Genomic DNA, 15,444 nt, shown 5'->3' with positions numbered 1-15,444 from the left:
GGGGATTGAGTTTAAGAGTCGTGAGATCTTGTTGCAGCTCTATAAAACTTTGGTTAGACTGCACTTGGAATACTGTGTCCAGTTCTGGTCGCCCTATTATAGGAAAAATGTGGGTACTTTGGAGAGGGTTCAGAGGAGGTTTACCAGGATGCTGCCTGGACTGGAGACCTTATTTTATGAAGAGAGGTTGAGTGAGCTCGGACTTTTTTCATTGGAGAAAAGGAGGAGGAGAGGGGGCCTAATTGACGTATACAAGATAATGAGAGGCATAGATAGAGTCGATAGCCAGAGACTATTTCCCAGGGCAGAAGTGGCTAACATGAGGGGTCATAGTTTTAAGCTGATTGGAGGAAAGTATAGAGGGGATGTCAGAGACAGGTTCTTTACACAGAGTTGTGAGAGCATGGAATGCGTTGCCAGCAGCAGTTGTGGGAGCGAGGTCATTGGGGACATTTAAGAGACTGCTGGACATTCATATGGTCACAAAAATTTGAGGGTGCATACATGAGGATCAATGGTCGGCACAACATCGTGGGCTGAAGGGTTTGTTCTGTGCTTTACTGTTCTATGTTCTATATTTTAAGTTGGGACTGTGGAGGAAAGAAGATTAAGAGGAGATCTGATAGTGATTTTCAAAATCTTGAGTACGCTGGATAGAGCAGATAGGGAGAAATAGTTCCTGCTCATAAAAGGACCAAGAATGAGAGAGCATAAATTTAAAGTGATTTGCAAATAGAACAAATCTGTTGTAAGGAAAAACAAGTTTTTTCCAGCATATACATAGCATATGGACTGTACTACCGAGAAATGTGATAGAGGTTGGTTCAATTCACATTCTCAAAGAATTCAATAAGGCTTATGAGGCACGACCTGCCATTTGACCATCTCTAATCAAACTATGCTTTTCCAAATAATCATCAATTCTGTCTCTCAAAATCCAATAACTTGCCTATCATTGAGGTAAGACTGAATGGTCTGTAATTCTCAGGGTTATCTCTTTCTTGAACAAGGGAATAACATTTGCCCCACCCTTCAATTATCTGGTACTACACCAGTGGACAGTCAGGATGCAAAGATCATCGCCAAAGGCACAGCCCTTGCTTCTGGAGTAGCATTGGGTATATCCCGTCTGATGCAGGGGACTTATCTGTCCTTATGTTTTTCAAAATTCACAGCACATCCTCCTTTTTAACATCAACCTGTTCAAGTGTATCAGCCTGTTTCATGTTGTCCTCACAAATGACAAGATCCCTCTCACTAGCGATTACTGAAGCAAAGTATTCATTAAGTGCCTCCCCTACTTCCTCTGACCCCAGGCACAAGTTCCCTCCACTATCCCTGATCAGTTCTACCCTCAGTCTGGCCATTCTCTTGTTCCTCACATAAGTGTAGAATCCTTGGGGTTTTTCTTAATCCTACCTCCCATGGCTTTTTCATGCCCTCTCCTAGCTCTCCTAAGTCCATTCTTCAGTTTCTTCCTGGCCACCTTGTAACTCTCTAGAGCCCTGTCTGATCCTTGCTTCCTCAACCTTAAGTAAGCTTCCTTCTTCCTCTTGATGAGATGTTTCATATTTCTTGTCATCCAAGGTTCCTTCAAATTACCATCCCTTTCCTTGCCTCAGTTGAACAAACCTACCTAGCACTATAGCAAGTTCTTCCTAAGCAACCTCCACATTTCTGTTGTGCATTTCCCTGAGAATATCTGTTTCCAATTTATGCTCCACAGTTCCTGCCTAATAGCTTTATAGTTCCTCCTCCTTCACTTAAATACTTGCCTATACCATCTGTTCCTTTCCTTCTCCATGACTATAGTAAAGGTCAGGCAGTTAATATCACTATCACTGAAATGTTCTCCCACCAAGATATCTGACACCTGACCTGGTTCATTGCCAAGCATCAAATCCAATATGGCCTCCTCTCTAGTCAGTCTCTCTAGATGTTGCGTCAAGAATCCTTCCTGGACACTTATTCTCTTGTATACCTGTCCTGCTCAACTTCTATTGTGTGATTACACAGTTACTTAGTTTGCACCATTGTTAAATAAAACATTTCCCAACTTTACACAATCTTATGTAGTCATTTAGCATTGCAGCAGTGGAATTGGTCATAATGCTTACTGGGGATGAAGCCGGTAGAGAGTTCCGTCCACACCGACAGTAACTTCCAAATAATCCAAGTTCCGGCTCTCCCTAATTTTTTCAGCAACAGCAGCCAATCCTGCACCACAGATCTCGGCTGCTCTCCGGGAAACGACAGTGCACACCTCCTTAACAATGATGCTGTCATCACAAGAACTGTCCAGGCCAAGCTTCTGAAGGATTGAACGGATTTGGAGCAGAGCCAGACGGTCACTGTGTTTAGATGATTTAAAAAAAAGATGTTAGTGGCTGCTTAACAACAACAACAAGTTAATTCAAGTTTGGTCATTCAAAGGAGCAGGCAAGTGGACATCCAGCAAAATCGAGGCTGGGAACAGCCATATCCGCAGCACCTAGAAGAGTGGGCAAGCAGGGAATCCTGAGACAGGCAGTCAGCAGCACCTAGAGAAGCAGGTCAGTGGAGACCCAAAGACAGCACCGAGAAACACTTGAGACTCAAGCAGACAGGAAGTAATAAACTATTGATTTAAATTATGAATAAGATAAATGATGGTAAAGGTATTAAGTTTGAAGGTTTTGGTGATAGTGAGAAGAGACATTTGTTTATTTTGGTCATTTAGTTATGTTTAATTGAGGCACAGTAAGGATGACAGGACAGTTGATGTGTTGTGATTGCAGTATGTGGGAGCTACTGGATGCCAGTGTGATCCAGTTCAAACATATCTGCAGCAAATATTTCTAACTGCAGGAGCTTTTGGTAGAGACTGAACTACTGACATTGCAATGCATCAGGAAAGGGGAAACTGGCCTGGATAAGTTGTTGTAAGAGGCAGTTATAACTTGTAAGACAGGGTCTTCTGGTTTGATCAACAGTCATGGAATGGAGATGTGACTGTGGGTGAGGAGGGTTAGAGGATCCAGAGGATCCTCTGCAGGACTGCAGAAGACTCAAACTTTACAATTGTTCAATAGGTTTGAGGGTCTTGCATCATTTTTTTGGAAAAGAGTGAGATCTGCAGTGTGGATAGGCAAATTGACCATGGCACAGTAGCCATTGAACAGGATCGACACTGTAGCAAAGAGGGAGAAGACTGTGCAGTCTGCCCAATACTAGCTATCAGGTTACTCAGAGCTGGAGAGGAACTGACAGGGGTTGAGGAGGATCAAACTGTCGTGGTCCCTGTAGTTTCATTGACATAGGCAGAACATAGACGGAGGACTGGGAAGCTTTTAAAGAACAACAGAGGATTACTAAGAAGGAAATACGCAGAGAAAAAAATGAGGTATGAAAGTAAACTGGCCAATAATATAAAGGAGGATAGTAAAAGTTTTTTTAGGTATGTGAAAGGCAAAAAAATAGTTAAGACTAAAATTGGACCCTTGAAGACAGAAACAGGGGAATATATTATGGAGAACAAAGAAATGGCAGAAGAATTGAATTGGTACTTCAGATCTGTGTTCACTGGGGAAGACACAAGCAATCTCCCTGAGGTAACAGTGGCTGAAGGACCCGAACTTAAGGGAATTTATATTTGTCAGGAATTGGTGTTGGAGAGACTGTTAGGTCTGAAGGTGGATAAGTATTGATGGTCTACATCCCAGGGTACTGAAGGAGGTGGCTCGAGAAATCGTGGATGCATTGGTGATTATTTTCCAGAGTTCGACAGATTCGGGATTAGTTCCTGTGGATTGGAGGGTGGCTAATGTTGTACCACTTTGTAAGAAAGGTGGGAGAGAGAAAGCAGGAAATTATAGACCAGTTAGTCTGATCTCAGTGGTGGGAAAGATGCTGGAGTCTATTATAAAGGATGAAATTACAACACATCTCAATAGTAGTAACAGGATTGTTCAGAGTCAGCAAGGATTTATGAAGAGGAAATCATACTTGACTAATCTTCTGGAATTTTTTGAGGATGTAACTCTGAAGATGGACGAGGGAGATCCAGTAGATGTAGTGGACCTGGACTTTCAGAAAGCTTTTGATAAAGTCCCACCTAGGAGGTTAGTGAGCAAAATTAGGGCGCATGGTACTGGGGGCAAAGTATTAACTTGGATTGAAAGTTAGTTGGCTGAAAGGAAACAAAGAGTAGTGATAAACGGCTCCATTTCAGAATGGCAGGCAGTGACCAGTGGGGTACCGCAGGGATCTGTGCTGGGACTGCAGCTTTTTACAATATATATTAATGATATAGAAGATGGTATCAGCAATAACATTAGCAAATTTGCTGATGATACTAAGCTGGGTGGCAGGGTGAAATGTGATGAGGATGTTAGGAGATTACAGGGTGACCTGGACAAATTAGGTGAGTGGGCAGATGCATGGCAGATGCAGTTTAATGTGGATAAATGTATGGTTATCCACTTTGGTGGCAAGAACAGGAAGGCAGATTACTACCTCAATGGAATCAATTTAGGTAAAGGGGCAGTACAGAGAGATCTGGGTGTTCTTGTACACCAGTCAATGAAGGTAAGCATGCAAGTACAGCAGGTAGTAAAGAAAGCTAATAGCATGCTGGCCTTCATAACAACAGAGATTGAGTATAGAAGCAAAGAGGTTCTTCTGCAGCTGTACAGGGCCCTGGTGAGATCACACCAGAGTACTGTGTGCAGTTCTGGTCTCCAAATTTGAGGAGAGACATCCTGGCTATTGAGGGAGTGCAGCGTAGGTTCACGAGGTCAATTCCTGGAATGGCGGGATTACCTTACACTGAAAGACTGGAGCGACTGGGCTTGTATACCCTTGAGTTTAGAAGACTGAGAGGGGATCTGATTGAGATATATAAGATTATTAAAGGATTGGACACTCTGGAGGCAGGAAACATGTTTCCGCTGATGGGTGAGTGCCGAACCAGAGGACACAGCTTAAAAATACGGGGTAGACTATTTAGGACAGAGATGAGGAGAAATTTCTTCACCCAGAGAGTGGTGGCTGTGTGGAATGCTCTGCCCTAGAGGGCAGTGGAGGCCCAGTCTCTGGATTCATTTAAGAAAGAGTTGGATAGAGCTCTCAAGGATAGTGGAATCAAGGGTTATGGAGATAGGGCAGGAACAGGATACTGATTAAGGATGATCAGCCATGATCATATTGAATGGTGGTGCAGGCCCGAAGGGCAGAATGGCCTATTCCTGCACCTATTGTCTATTGTCTATAACAAGGAGTGGGATTAAGCACATACGGAATGAGGAACTAGGCACCAAATTAAGAAGCAGTATGTCAAAGGTAATAATCCCTGGATTACTATTTGAACCACATGCAAACTGGCATTGACAAATAAGATGAGTGAAATGTAAGTGATTGGTGTGCGAGAGCGAGCTCAGGTTTGTTCTTTGGTCACTGGCATTAATACTTGGGAACATGGGGGCTGTAGCACTGAGATAGTATATAGCTGAACCCTGCTGGGGCCCACTGAAGCAAGACACATAACTAGGACAAGGCAAGATAGATAGGAAATAATATGAGAAATGATTAACAGACTGACATAAAGGGATAGAGAGTGCAAATCAAAGAATAAGTCAATACACATAAGGCTAGAAGGATTCCTGATGAAGGGCTCCTCGGTTGCTGCCTGATGTGCTGTGTCTTTCCAGCAACACACTTTCAACTCTGATCACCAGCATCTGCAGACCTCACTGCCTCCATAATGCTCGAAGTTACAAATGAAATGAAGCAAAACTAAAGCATCATCTGAATGCATGTAGCAGTTGAAAGAAATAGGTAAAGTAAACAAGCGCAATCTTACAGCCATTGCAGAGGTATAGCTGCAGGATGACATAGCAAGATGATTATAAAGGCAAGAAGTCACTTGTGGGAATGGTGTACAGGTGCCTTATCAGTAACTGCATGACAGGTAGAGTATAAATAAAGAAATTAGCTGGAAGATAGGAGAGAAAGCATGGTGGAGGATTGTTTTTCAGACTGGATACCTGTGACCAGCAATGGTGGGCCCACTGCTTTTTGTCATAAAAGTATGGTTAGTAAGTTTGCAGATGACACCAAAATTGATGGTATATTGGACAGCGAAGAAGGTTACCTCAAAGTACAATGGGACTTTGATCAGATGGGCTGATGGCCAAGGAGTGGTAGATGTAGTTTAATCTAGATAAATGTGTGGTGTTGCATTTTGGTTGGGCGAATCAGGGCAGAGGTTCACACTTAAAGGTCAGGTCCTGGGATGTGCACAAAGAGGATTGATGAGGGCAGTGCGGTAGATGTGATCAATATGGACTTTAGTCAGGCGTTCGACAAGGTTCCCCATGGGAGACTGATTAGCAAGGTTAGGTCTCATGGAATACAGGGAGAACTAGCCATTTGGATACAGAACTGGCTCAAAGGTAGAAGACAGGTGGAGGGTTGTTTTTCAGACTGGAGGCCTGTGACCAGTGGAGTGCCACAAGGATCGGTGCTGGGTCCTGTACTTTTTGTCATTTATATAAATGATTTGGATGCGAGCATAAGAGGTACAATTAGTAAGTTTGCAGATGACACCAAAATTGGAAGTGTAGTGGACAGCAAAGAGGGTTACCTCAGATTACAAGAGGATCTTGATCAAATGGGCCAATGGGCTGAGAAATGGCAGATGGAGTTTAATTCAGATAAATGCGAGGTGCTGTATTTTGGGAAAGCAAATCTTAGTAGAACTTTTACACTTAATGGTAAGGTCGTAGAGAGTGTTGCTGAACAAAGAGATCTTGGAGTGCAGGTTCATAGTTCCTTGAAAGTGGAGTCACAGGTAGATAGGATAGTGAAGAATGCGTTTGGTATGCTTTCCTTTATTGGTCAGAGTATTGAGTACAGGAGTTGGGAGGTCATGTTGTGGCTGTACAGTACATTGATTAGGCCACTGTTGGAATATTGTGTGCAATTCTGGTCTCCTTCCTATTGGAAAGATGTTGTGAAACTTGAAAGGGTTGAGAAAAGACTTACAAGGATTTGAGCTGTTGGGAGAGGCTGAACAGGCTGGGGCTGTTTTCCTTGGAGTGTCGGAGGCTGAGGGGTGACCTTATAGAGGTTTACAAAATTATGAGGGGCATAGATAGGATAAATAGACAAAGTCTTTTCCCTGGGGTTGGATAGTCCAGAACGAGAGGGCATAGGTTTAGGGTGAAAGGGGAAAGATATAAAAGAGACCTAAGGGGCAACCTTTTCATGCAGAGGGTGGTACGTGTATGGAATGAGCTGCCAGAGGATGTGGTGGAGGCTGGTACAATTGCAACATTTAAGAGGCATTTGGATGGGTATATGAATAGGAAGGGTTTGGAGGGATGTGGGCCGGGTGTCAATAGGTGGAACTAAATTGGGTTGGGATATCTGGACAGCATGGACAGGTTGGACCAAAGGGTCTGTTTCCATGCTGTACATCTCTATGACTCTATGTGTTGCCAAACAGCGGTACCTTGGAGTGCAGGTTCATAGGTTCTTGAAAATGAAGCCACAGGTAGACAGGGTAGCATTTGGTACACTTGCCTTTATTGGTCAGTGCCCTGAGTATAGGAGTTGGGAGGTCATGTTGCAACTATACAGGACTTTGGTCAGGCCACTTTTGAAATACTGCATTCAACTCTCATCTCCCTGCTTTAGGAAACATAGAGGTTAAACTTGAGAGTATATTTCAAAAAGTATTTACAAGGATGTTGCCAGGGTTGGAGATTTTGAGCTATAGGGAGATGCTGAATAGGCTTGGGCTAATTAGGGCATTGGAGGCTGAGGGGTGACCTATAAAACCATGAGAGGCATGGATAGGTTGAATAGTCAAGGTCTTTTCCTCAGGATAGAGGAGTCCAAAACTAGATGTCATAGGTTTAACATGAGAGGGGAAAGTTTTAAAAGAGACATAATGGACATTTTTTTCAGGTAGAGCGTGATGTGTGTATGGAATGAGCTGCCAGATGAATTGGTAGAGGCTGGTACAATTACAACATTTAAAAGGCATCTGGATGGGTATATAAATGGAAAGGGTTTAGAGGGATATGGCCAAATGCTGGTAAATAGGACTAGGTTAATTTAGGATATCCGGTCAACATGGACGAAATAGGCCAAAGGTCTTTTCTCATGCTATATGCCTCTAAGTAATGAGAACATTACTTTAAAGGCATCGCAATAATCACGGCAGATTTAGTCTATTCATAAACAGGAAAAATCAAATGAACAAACAGGGCTTATATCTGGAGATCATAGTATGTTTCCAGCATAGTTATTATGGAACTAACTAGAGAGTTTATACTACATCTGGTATTGTGAATGAGATAGGATTAATTAATGATCTCATAACGAAACACCTCTAAGTAGAGCAGTAATAAGAATGAATTTCTCATTTACTTTTAAGGAGAGAAGAGTGACTGTATGACTTAAACTTAATTATGGGCAATTATGAGATCTTGAAAGTAGAGGGAGCAAAAGCAAACTAACAAGTTTAAAGATAAGTCAATAGAGGTTCAGTATCTGACATTTTAGGGGATATATTCAGAAATCCGTAAAGATTAGACTGAGAAAGCTAGCTAGGAATATAAAGAAAAGTAAGAATTTTAATAGATATATTCATTGCCTTTGAAGTACTACAATATGATAAGTTCTAGGTACATTTACCTTAGGAATGTACTTAATACATGATGTTAAAAACTCTATGTTTCTCGATATTTAAATACAATATAGTTGCATACCCCACCATCTTTCCTTACCTTTCTATCTGAGACAAATACTTGGTTTGAAAAATGCCTTTGGTCTTTAGACTGTGCGACATGAGACCTCTGAATAAAAGTCCTTGTTTTGTGAAATTAATCAGTATGTTGCGCACAATTTCACCCAGGTACATCCCACTTATCATTTTTTCATATCTAGTAAATAAAAGAGAGTTTCATGCAAGAGTTTGAGTGGTTTTAAAAAGTTCAGAATCCAGTATTCTAAACTGTATTTTTGTTAAATTTATTTCTTCCATAACTATAATTATAGTCAAAATTAAAATGGTTGTCTATGGAGTCTCCGTCTTTTACAGAGACTGCCTCCGCAGTGTTAAGAGAGCAGCAGCCTATGAGGTGCTCCCTTCAGCATCACTACAATGAGAATTGCTCCCAAACAGGCATCAGTGAATCTCCTGCCTCCACTTTACACAACATGAGCTCAATAAATCTGAGAAGCAAGGAGCGAGTATGAGAAGAAACTGGTAATGAACATGAACATGAAAAGAAACTGAAAAGTCTTTGTATGTATCTAAATTCTTGGAAGAGGGACATTGTGACATTCTGAGTACTTTGCATCTGTCTTAACTAAGGATGAAAATATTACGTTAGTCGTAGTAAAGGAGGAGGGAGTTGAGATTTCCATGATTTAAAATTGATAGAAATTTAAAAAGACTGTCTGAACTTAAAGTAGATAACACTCTTGGACCAGATACGGTGCATCCAAATCTTATAGAAAAAGTAAAAGAGAAAATTATGGAGGTGCTGGCCATAATCTTCAAATCCTCCTTAAACACAGGTTGGTACCAGAAGGCTGGAGAGTTGCAAATGTTTCACCCCTGTTCAAAAATGTGTGTCAAAATAAACTGAGCAACTGCAGGCCAGTCAATTTAATCTGAGTGGTGGAGAGATTTTAAGAAATGATAATTCAGAACAAAAAGAACTATCACTGAGGAAAATAAGAGTCCATTATGGAAAGACAACACAAATCTTCCAGGGGCAAACATGTTTCTATAAATTGATGGATTTTTGCATGAGAACTGCATTTGCTCTTCAAAGACCAAGCACAGACACAAAGGGCCAAATGGCCTCCTTCTGTGCTCTAACCATATTATGATTTTCTAATTGGTTTTAACATAAATAAATAAAACATTTTACTGATGGTGGTTTAGTAGACCAAGGAGTTAAAGAGATCTACAGCACAGAAAAAGGCCCTCTGCACTATCACATCTGCACTGGACTAAAGCAAGCAACTAAGTATTCTATTCCTATTTTCCAACACTTGGTGTTCAGCTTTGAATGCTTTGGTATCTGAATATATCTTAAATGTTATGAGGATTTCTGTCTCTACCACCCTTACAGATAGGGCACAGCTTTAAAATAATTTACAAAATGATCAGATGAGAATAGAAGCAAGATAGTTTTAAGCAGCAAGGTTGAGTGCACTACCTGAGAGACTGGTGAGAAAAGGATAGGATAAATATGCGAAAAGGGGAGAAAAGCAGACTGAGGGCAGGGGGTTGGGAAGCTGAATGTCAGACTTATTAAAAAACTCATTCTTACAAGAACTGAAACAGGCATGTAGGACTGAGTGGTCTCCTCCTTTGCTATTCTATGGTACTAAAATCTCAATTTCGATTCCTGGCCAATGCCAAGTTGTTTAAGTGTGTGGACTCAATGTCCTAGACCTCACTTCATGCTCATAATCACCATCCATAATGGAAGGTGCATATGGCTAGGCTTCATGCAATGCCTAATGTATCCTAATGATAAATTCTGCCACTAGTAAAAGACATCGACCACCCACAATCTGATAATGGTGAGTAACTTTAGGTGAGGAAAAGAAGAAACGTGTATTGAAAAGCAATTCTATATTATACATTAACTCACTTTTGATGTCCTATATTTAATGAATTGATGTCCACCAATTTGTCAAAGGTAGTTCTGATGAAATCTAAGCATCCGTCATCACCAAATGCTCCCCACTCGGTGTTGATACACATCCTCCCTTCACTTCCTTTCACTGTTTCTATTTTCTTCATTTCTTCCATGTAGCAGAGATTACAGCCAGTTCCTGTTGAACGACAAATAAACCAGAGAAGAAGTTCATAACATGGAGTCAAAAATTATCTTTCTCTCCTTTTGTCACTTCCTCACCTGCTGAAGATGTGGAATTTAAGATATGGGAGCAGCACAAATGACTGTTCTCTAAGGGCAAGCCTAAACCAACAATCATCGAACCATTCGAAAAACATGTCACTGGTGCCACTGATTTGTGCTGGCGAATATCAAGAACAATAGGAGCAGGAATGGACCATACAGATTGGTCCAGCCTACTCCACTGTTCATGACTGACCATTCCTGATGAAGGGCTTATGCCCGAAACGTCGAATTTCCTATTCCTTGGATGCTACCTGACCTGCTGTGCTTTAACCAGCAACACATTTTCAACTGCAAGTTCAACTCCATTTTTCTGCACATTCCCTGTACACTGGGAGCATATTGCTGGGTTACTTATATTCCTGGGTTCAAGAATTTCAAAGGGTCATACCTTATTGAATTGAGACATCCCTACTCAACTCAGTCCAAAATGGTCAGCACTTATACTCAGGCTATGTCTGTGTTCTAGATTCTCAAATTGGGGAAACAACCTCATAGCATTTAGCCTTCCAAATCCTTTTACAAATTTTGCAATAAATCTTGCTCTATCTAACCTCTTAACATATAAACACAAGAAAAGTGTTTAACAAATCAGAAATTACTTTTCACAAACAAGTGATTAAAAGTTCATGCGTCCAGTTCTGGTCGCCCTATTATAAGAAAGATGTGGATGCTTTGGAGAGGGTTCAGAGGAGGTTTACCAGGATGCTGCCTGGACTGGAGGGCTTATCTTATGAAGAGAGGTTGATTGAGCTCGGACTTTTATCATTGGAGAAAAGGAGGAGGAGAGGGGATCTAATTGAGGTGTACAAGATAATGAGAGGCATAGATAGAGTCGATAGCCAGTGACTATTTCCCAGGGCAGAAATGACTAACACGAGGTGTCATAGTTTTAAGCTGGTTGGAGGAAAGTATAGAGGGGATGTCAGAGGCGGGTCCTTTACACAGAGAGTTGTGAGAGCATGGAATGCATTGCCAGCAGCAGTTGTGGAAGCAAGGTCATTGGGGACATTTAAGAGACTGCTGGACATTCATATGGTCACAGAAATTTGAGGGTGCATACATGAGGATCAGTGGTTGGCACAACATCGTGGGCTGAAGGGCCTGTTCTGTGCTGTACTGTTCTATGTTCTATGTTCTAACATTAGAATTCTTGTTTTTAAAAAGCTTTAAGAACTTTATAAGCTCACAACAAGCATGTTGATCTGAAGGGGAATTATGTGAGCTTGTGCCATTGGAAGAGGAGGAGGACTGTATATTCCTTTTCCTCCTTACCTCTACTCATCGCACTGCTTACCTTATGGAATCAGCGGCCTCCATTTGCAGCAGCACTGGGAATGGTGAGAGCCAGGACCAGGGGGCTGCTGGGATGGTAAATATTCCTCTTACCTCATGAGTAGGCAGAGCAAAGGCTCAACAGGCGTGGACATGAAAACGGGGATTGCTAGGTATGTGAACAGATATATTTGGGCTGTGGCTAAACATTACACGTGTAGTGTCTCCCACCCATCCTCCTCCTCTAATCAAAAAAAAAAGGCAGTGTGTGGAGGCTTGGTTAGGTAAAGCTTTTTAAACTTTTTTCTCATTTATTCAACCTCTCTAAGCATTTTAAAAAGAGGAACTGGAGACTAGAGCAGTTGCATGCTCCTTGGCAAGATATGGGAGGTAAGGGTCCCTGCTGGCTTCACCTGTGAGAAGTGCACCCAACTCCAGTTCCTCCCACGCCACCTTAGGGAAATGGAGTTGGTGCTGGATGATCTTCAGATCATTCGGGTGGCTGAGGGGATGATAGAGAGGAGTTGTAGGGAGGTAGTCAAACCTTAGTTACAGAATAAATGTAGATGGGTGACCGTCAGGAGAGGGAAAGGGAATAGGCACATGGTGTAGGGAATGCCTGTGGCTGTTTCCCTCAATGATAAATATACCACTTTGGATACTGTTGGGTCAGGCACTTACCAGGGAAAGCTAGAGCATGGCTCTGTAGCTCAGAAGGGAAGTGGGGAGAATAGAAGAGCGATAGTGATTGGAGGTTCAATCATGAGAAGCAGATACAGAAGATTCTGTGGTCGCAAGCGAGACTCCCAGATGTTGCCTCCAGGGTGCCAGGGTCAGGGATGTCTCGGATCGAGTTCTACAGGATACTTAAGGGGGAGGGAGATCAGCCAGAAGTCATGGTACACAAATCAATACCAATGATATAGGTAGGAGGAGGACCTGAAAAAAGAATAGGCTGGAAGCTAGAAGGCAGAATGAGCAGAGTAGCAATCTTAGGATGGTTATCATTGCCAGTGTCTAGTGAGACTAGGAATAGAGAGTGAGTGCAGATGAACATGAGGTTGCCGAGCTGGTGTGGAAGGAAGGGCCTCAGATATATGGATCATTGAGATACCTTCTAGGGAAGATGTGACCTATAAAAAAAGGATGGGTTGCACCTGAACTGGAGGGCAACAATGTCCAACAATATCCTGGGTGGGAGGTTTGATAGAGGTCTTCAGAAGGGTTTAAACTAGTTTGGCAGGGGGATGGGAACCAGAGCTACAGATCAGAGGTTGGGGTAGCTGGGGAACAGGTAGGTACAGTGTGCAGAAAGTCTGTGAGGATGGATAGGCAGTTGATAAGGCAAAGTGGCAGGAGCTTAAGATTGAGGAGGCAAGGATCAGACAGGACTTTAGGGCATTACATGGTAGCCAGGAAGGAACTGAAGAATGGACTTAGGAGAATTTAGAAAGGCATGAGAAAGCTTTAGCCGGTAGGATTAAGGAAAACCCTCATATTCTACACTTATATTCGGAACAAGAGGAAGGGTAGGGTAGGGCCAATCAGAATAATGGAGGGAATTTGTGCCTGGAGTCAGGGGAAGTAGAGGAGGTTCTTAATGAATACTTTGCTTCAGTATTCATTGCTGAGAGGGGCCTTGATGTTTCTGAGGACAGCGTGAAACAGACTGACAGAACAGGTTGATATTTTGGAAGGAGGATGTGCTGAAAATTTTGAAAAACATAAGGATAGACAAATCCCCTAGGCCAGGTGGGATATACCCTATGTTACTACAGGAAGTGAGGGAAGAGATTTCTGTGTCTTTGGCAATGATCTTTGTGTGCTCACTGTCCACTGGAGTAGTGCCAGATGGTTGGAGGGTCGCAAATGTTATTCCCGTGTTTAAGAAAGGGAATAGAGATAACCCTGGGAATTACAGACCTGTCAGTCTTACATCTGTGGTGGGCAAATTATTGGAGAGGAATCTGAGAGAATGGATTTATGATTATTTAGAAAAGTTTGGCTTGATTAGAAATAGCTAGCATGGCCTTGTGAGGGGCAGGTCATGCCTTACATACCTTATTGAATTCTGTGGAGATGTGACAAAACACATTGATGAAAGTAGAGCAATGGATATGGTATATATGAATTTTAATAAGGCATTTGATTAGGTTCCCCATGATAGGCTCATTCAGAATGTAAGGAGGCATAGGATACAGGGAATTTTGGCTGTTGGGTACAGAATTGGCTGGCCTATAGAAGACAGAGGATGCTAACAGATGGAAAGTATTCAGCCTGGAGCTCAGTGTGCAGTAGTGTTCCGGAGGAATCTGTTCTGGGACTTCTGCTCTTTGTAATTTTTATAAATAACTTGGATGAGGAAGTGGAAAGATGGGTTAGTAAATTTGCAGATGACGTGAAGGTCAGTAGAGTTGTGGATGGTATGGAGGGCCATTGGTGGTTGCAATGGGACATTGACAAGAAACAGAACTGGGCTGATAAGTCGCAGATGGAGTTCAACCTGGAAAAGTGTGAAGTGATTCACTTTGGAAGGTTGAATTTTCATGCAGATTACAGAGTTAAAGGCAGGATCCTCAACAGTGTAGAGGAACAGAGGGATCTTTATGTCCATGTCTATAGATATGTCAAAGTTGCCACCCAGTTGATAGGATTGTTAAGAAGGCATTTGATGTGTTAGCTTTCATTAGCAGGGGGATTGAGTTTAAGAGCCGGGAAGCTATGCTGCAGATCTATAAAGCCCTGGTTAGACAACACTTGGAATATTGTGTTCAGTTCTGGTCGCCTAATTATAGGAAAGGTATGGAAACTTTAGAGAGGGTGGAGAGGAGATTTACCTGGACCTAACGGCATATCTTTTCTCATTGGAGTAAAGAAGAATGAGAAGTGACTTGATGGAGGTGTACTAGATGTTGCAAGGCATAGCCAGAGATTTTTTTCCCATGGCAGAAATGTATATCACGAGGGGGCATATTTTTCAGGTGATTGGAGGGAAGGTTTAGGGGAGATGTCAGAGGTAGGCTCTTTCCACAGAGAGTGAGGGGTGCATGCAATGCACTGCTGGGACTTGTAGAATGTCAGATACATCAGGGACATTTATACAACTCTTGGATAGGCACATGGATGTTAGTACAATGAAAGGTATGTAGGTTAGTCTGATCTTAGAGTAGGATTAAAGGACAGCAGAAACAACCTAAGGCCACACAATTAATAAAACTTAGTGGCCATCTCAATGTTA

General features: G+C 42.1%; 1 protein-coding gene across 1 annotated transcript in view; it reads right to left on the bottom strand.

The window, feature by feature from the left end:
• Positions 1-15,444, bottom strand: part of LOC132826113 (hexokinase-1-like) — a 145,166-nt gene that overhangs the window by 12,542 nt on the left and 117,180 nt on the right. Inside the window, exons 15-17 of the mRNA XM_060841763.1 lie at positions 10,662-10,845; positions 8,775-8,930; positions 2,118-2,351 (exon numbers count right to left, since the gene is read on the bottom strand). Of these exons, the coding sequence (XP_060697746.1) occupies positions 2,118-2,351; positions 8,775-8,930; positions 10,662-10,845 (574 nt within the window). The remainder of the gene's footprint in view (positions 1-2,117; positions 2,352-8,774; positions 8,931-10,661; positions 10,846-15,444) is intronic.

This window comes from Hemiscyllium ocellatum, chromosome 22, assembly GCF_020745735.1.
Source record: "Hemiscyllium ocellatum isolate sHemOce1 chromosome 22, sHemOce1.pat.X.cur, whole genome shotgun sequence".
Classification (NCBI taxonomy): Eukaryota; Metazoa; Chordata; class Chondrichthyes; order Orectolobiformes; family Hemiscylliidae; genus Hemiscyllium; species Hemiscyllium ocellatum.
The sequence above is the reverse complement of the archived record's forward strand: the minus strand, read 5'-3'. Positions and strand labels throughout refer to the sequence as shown.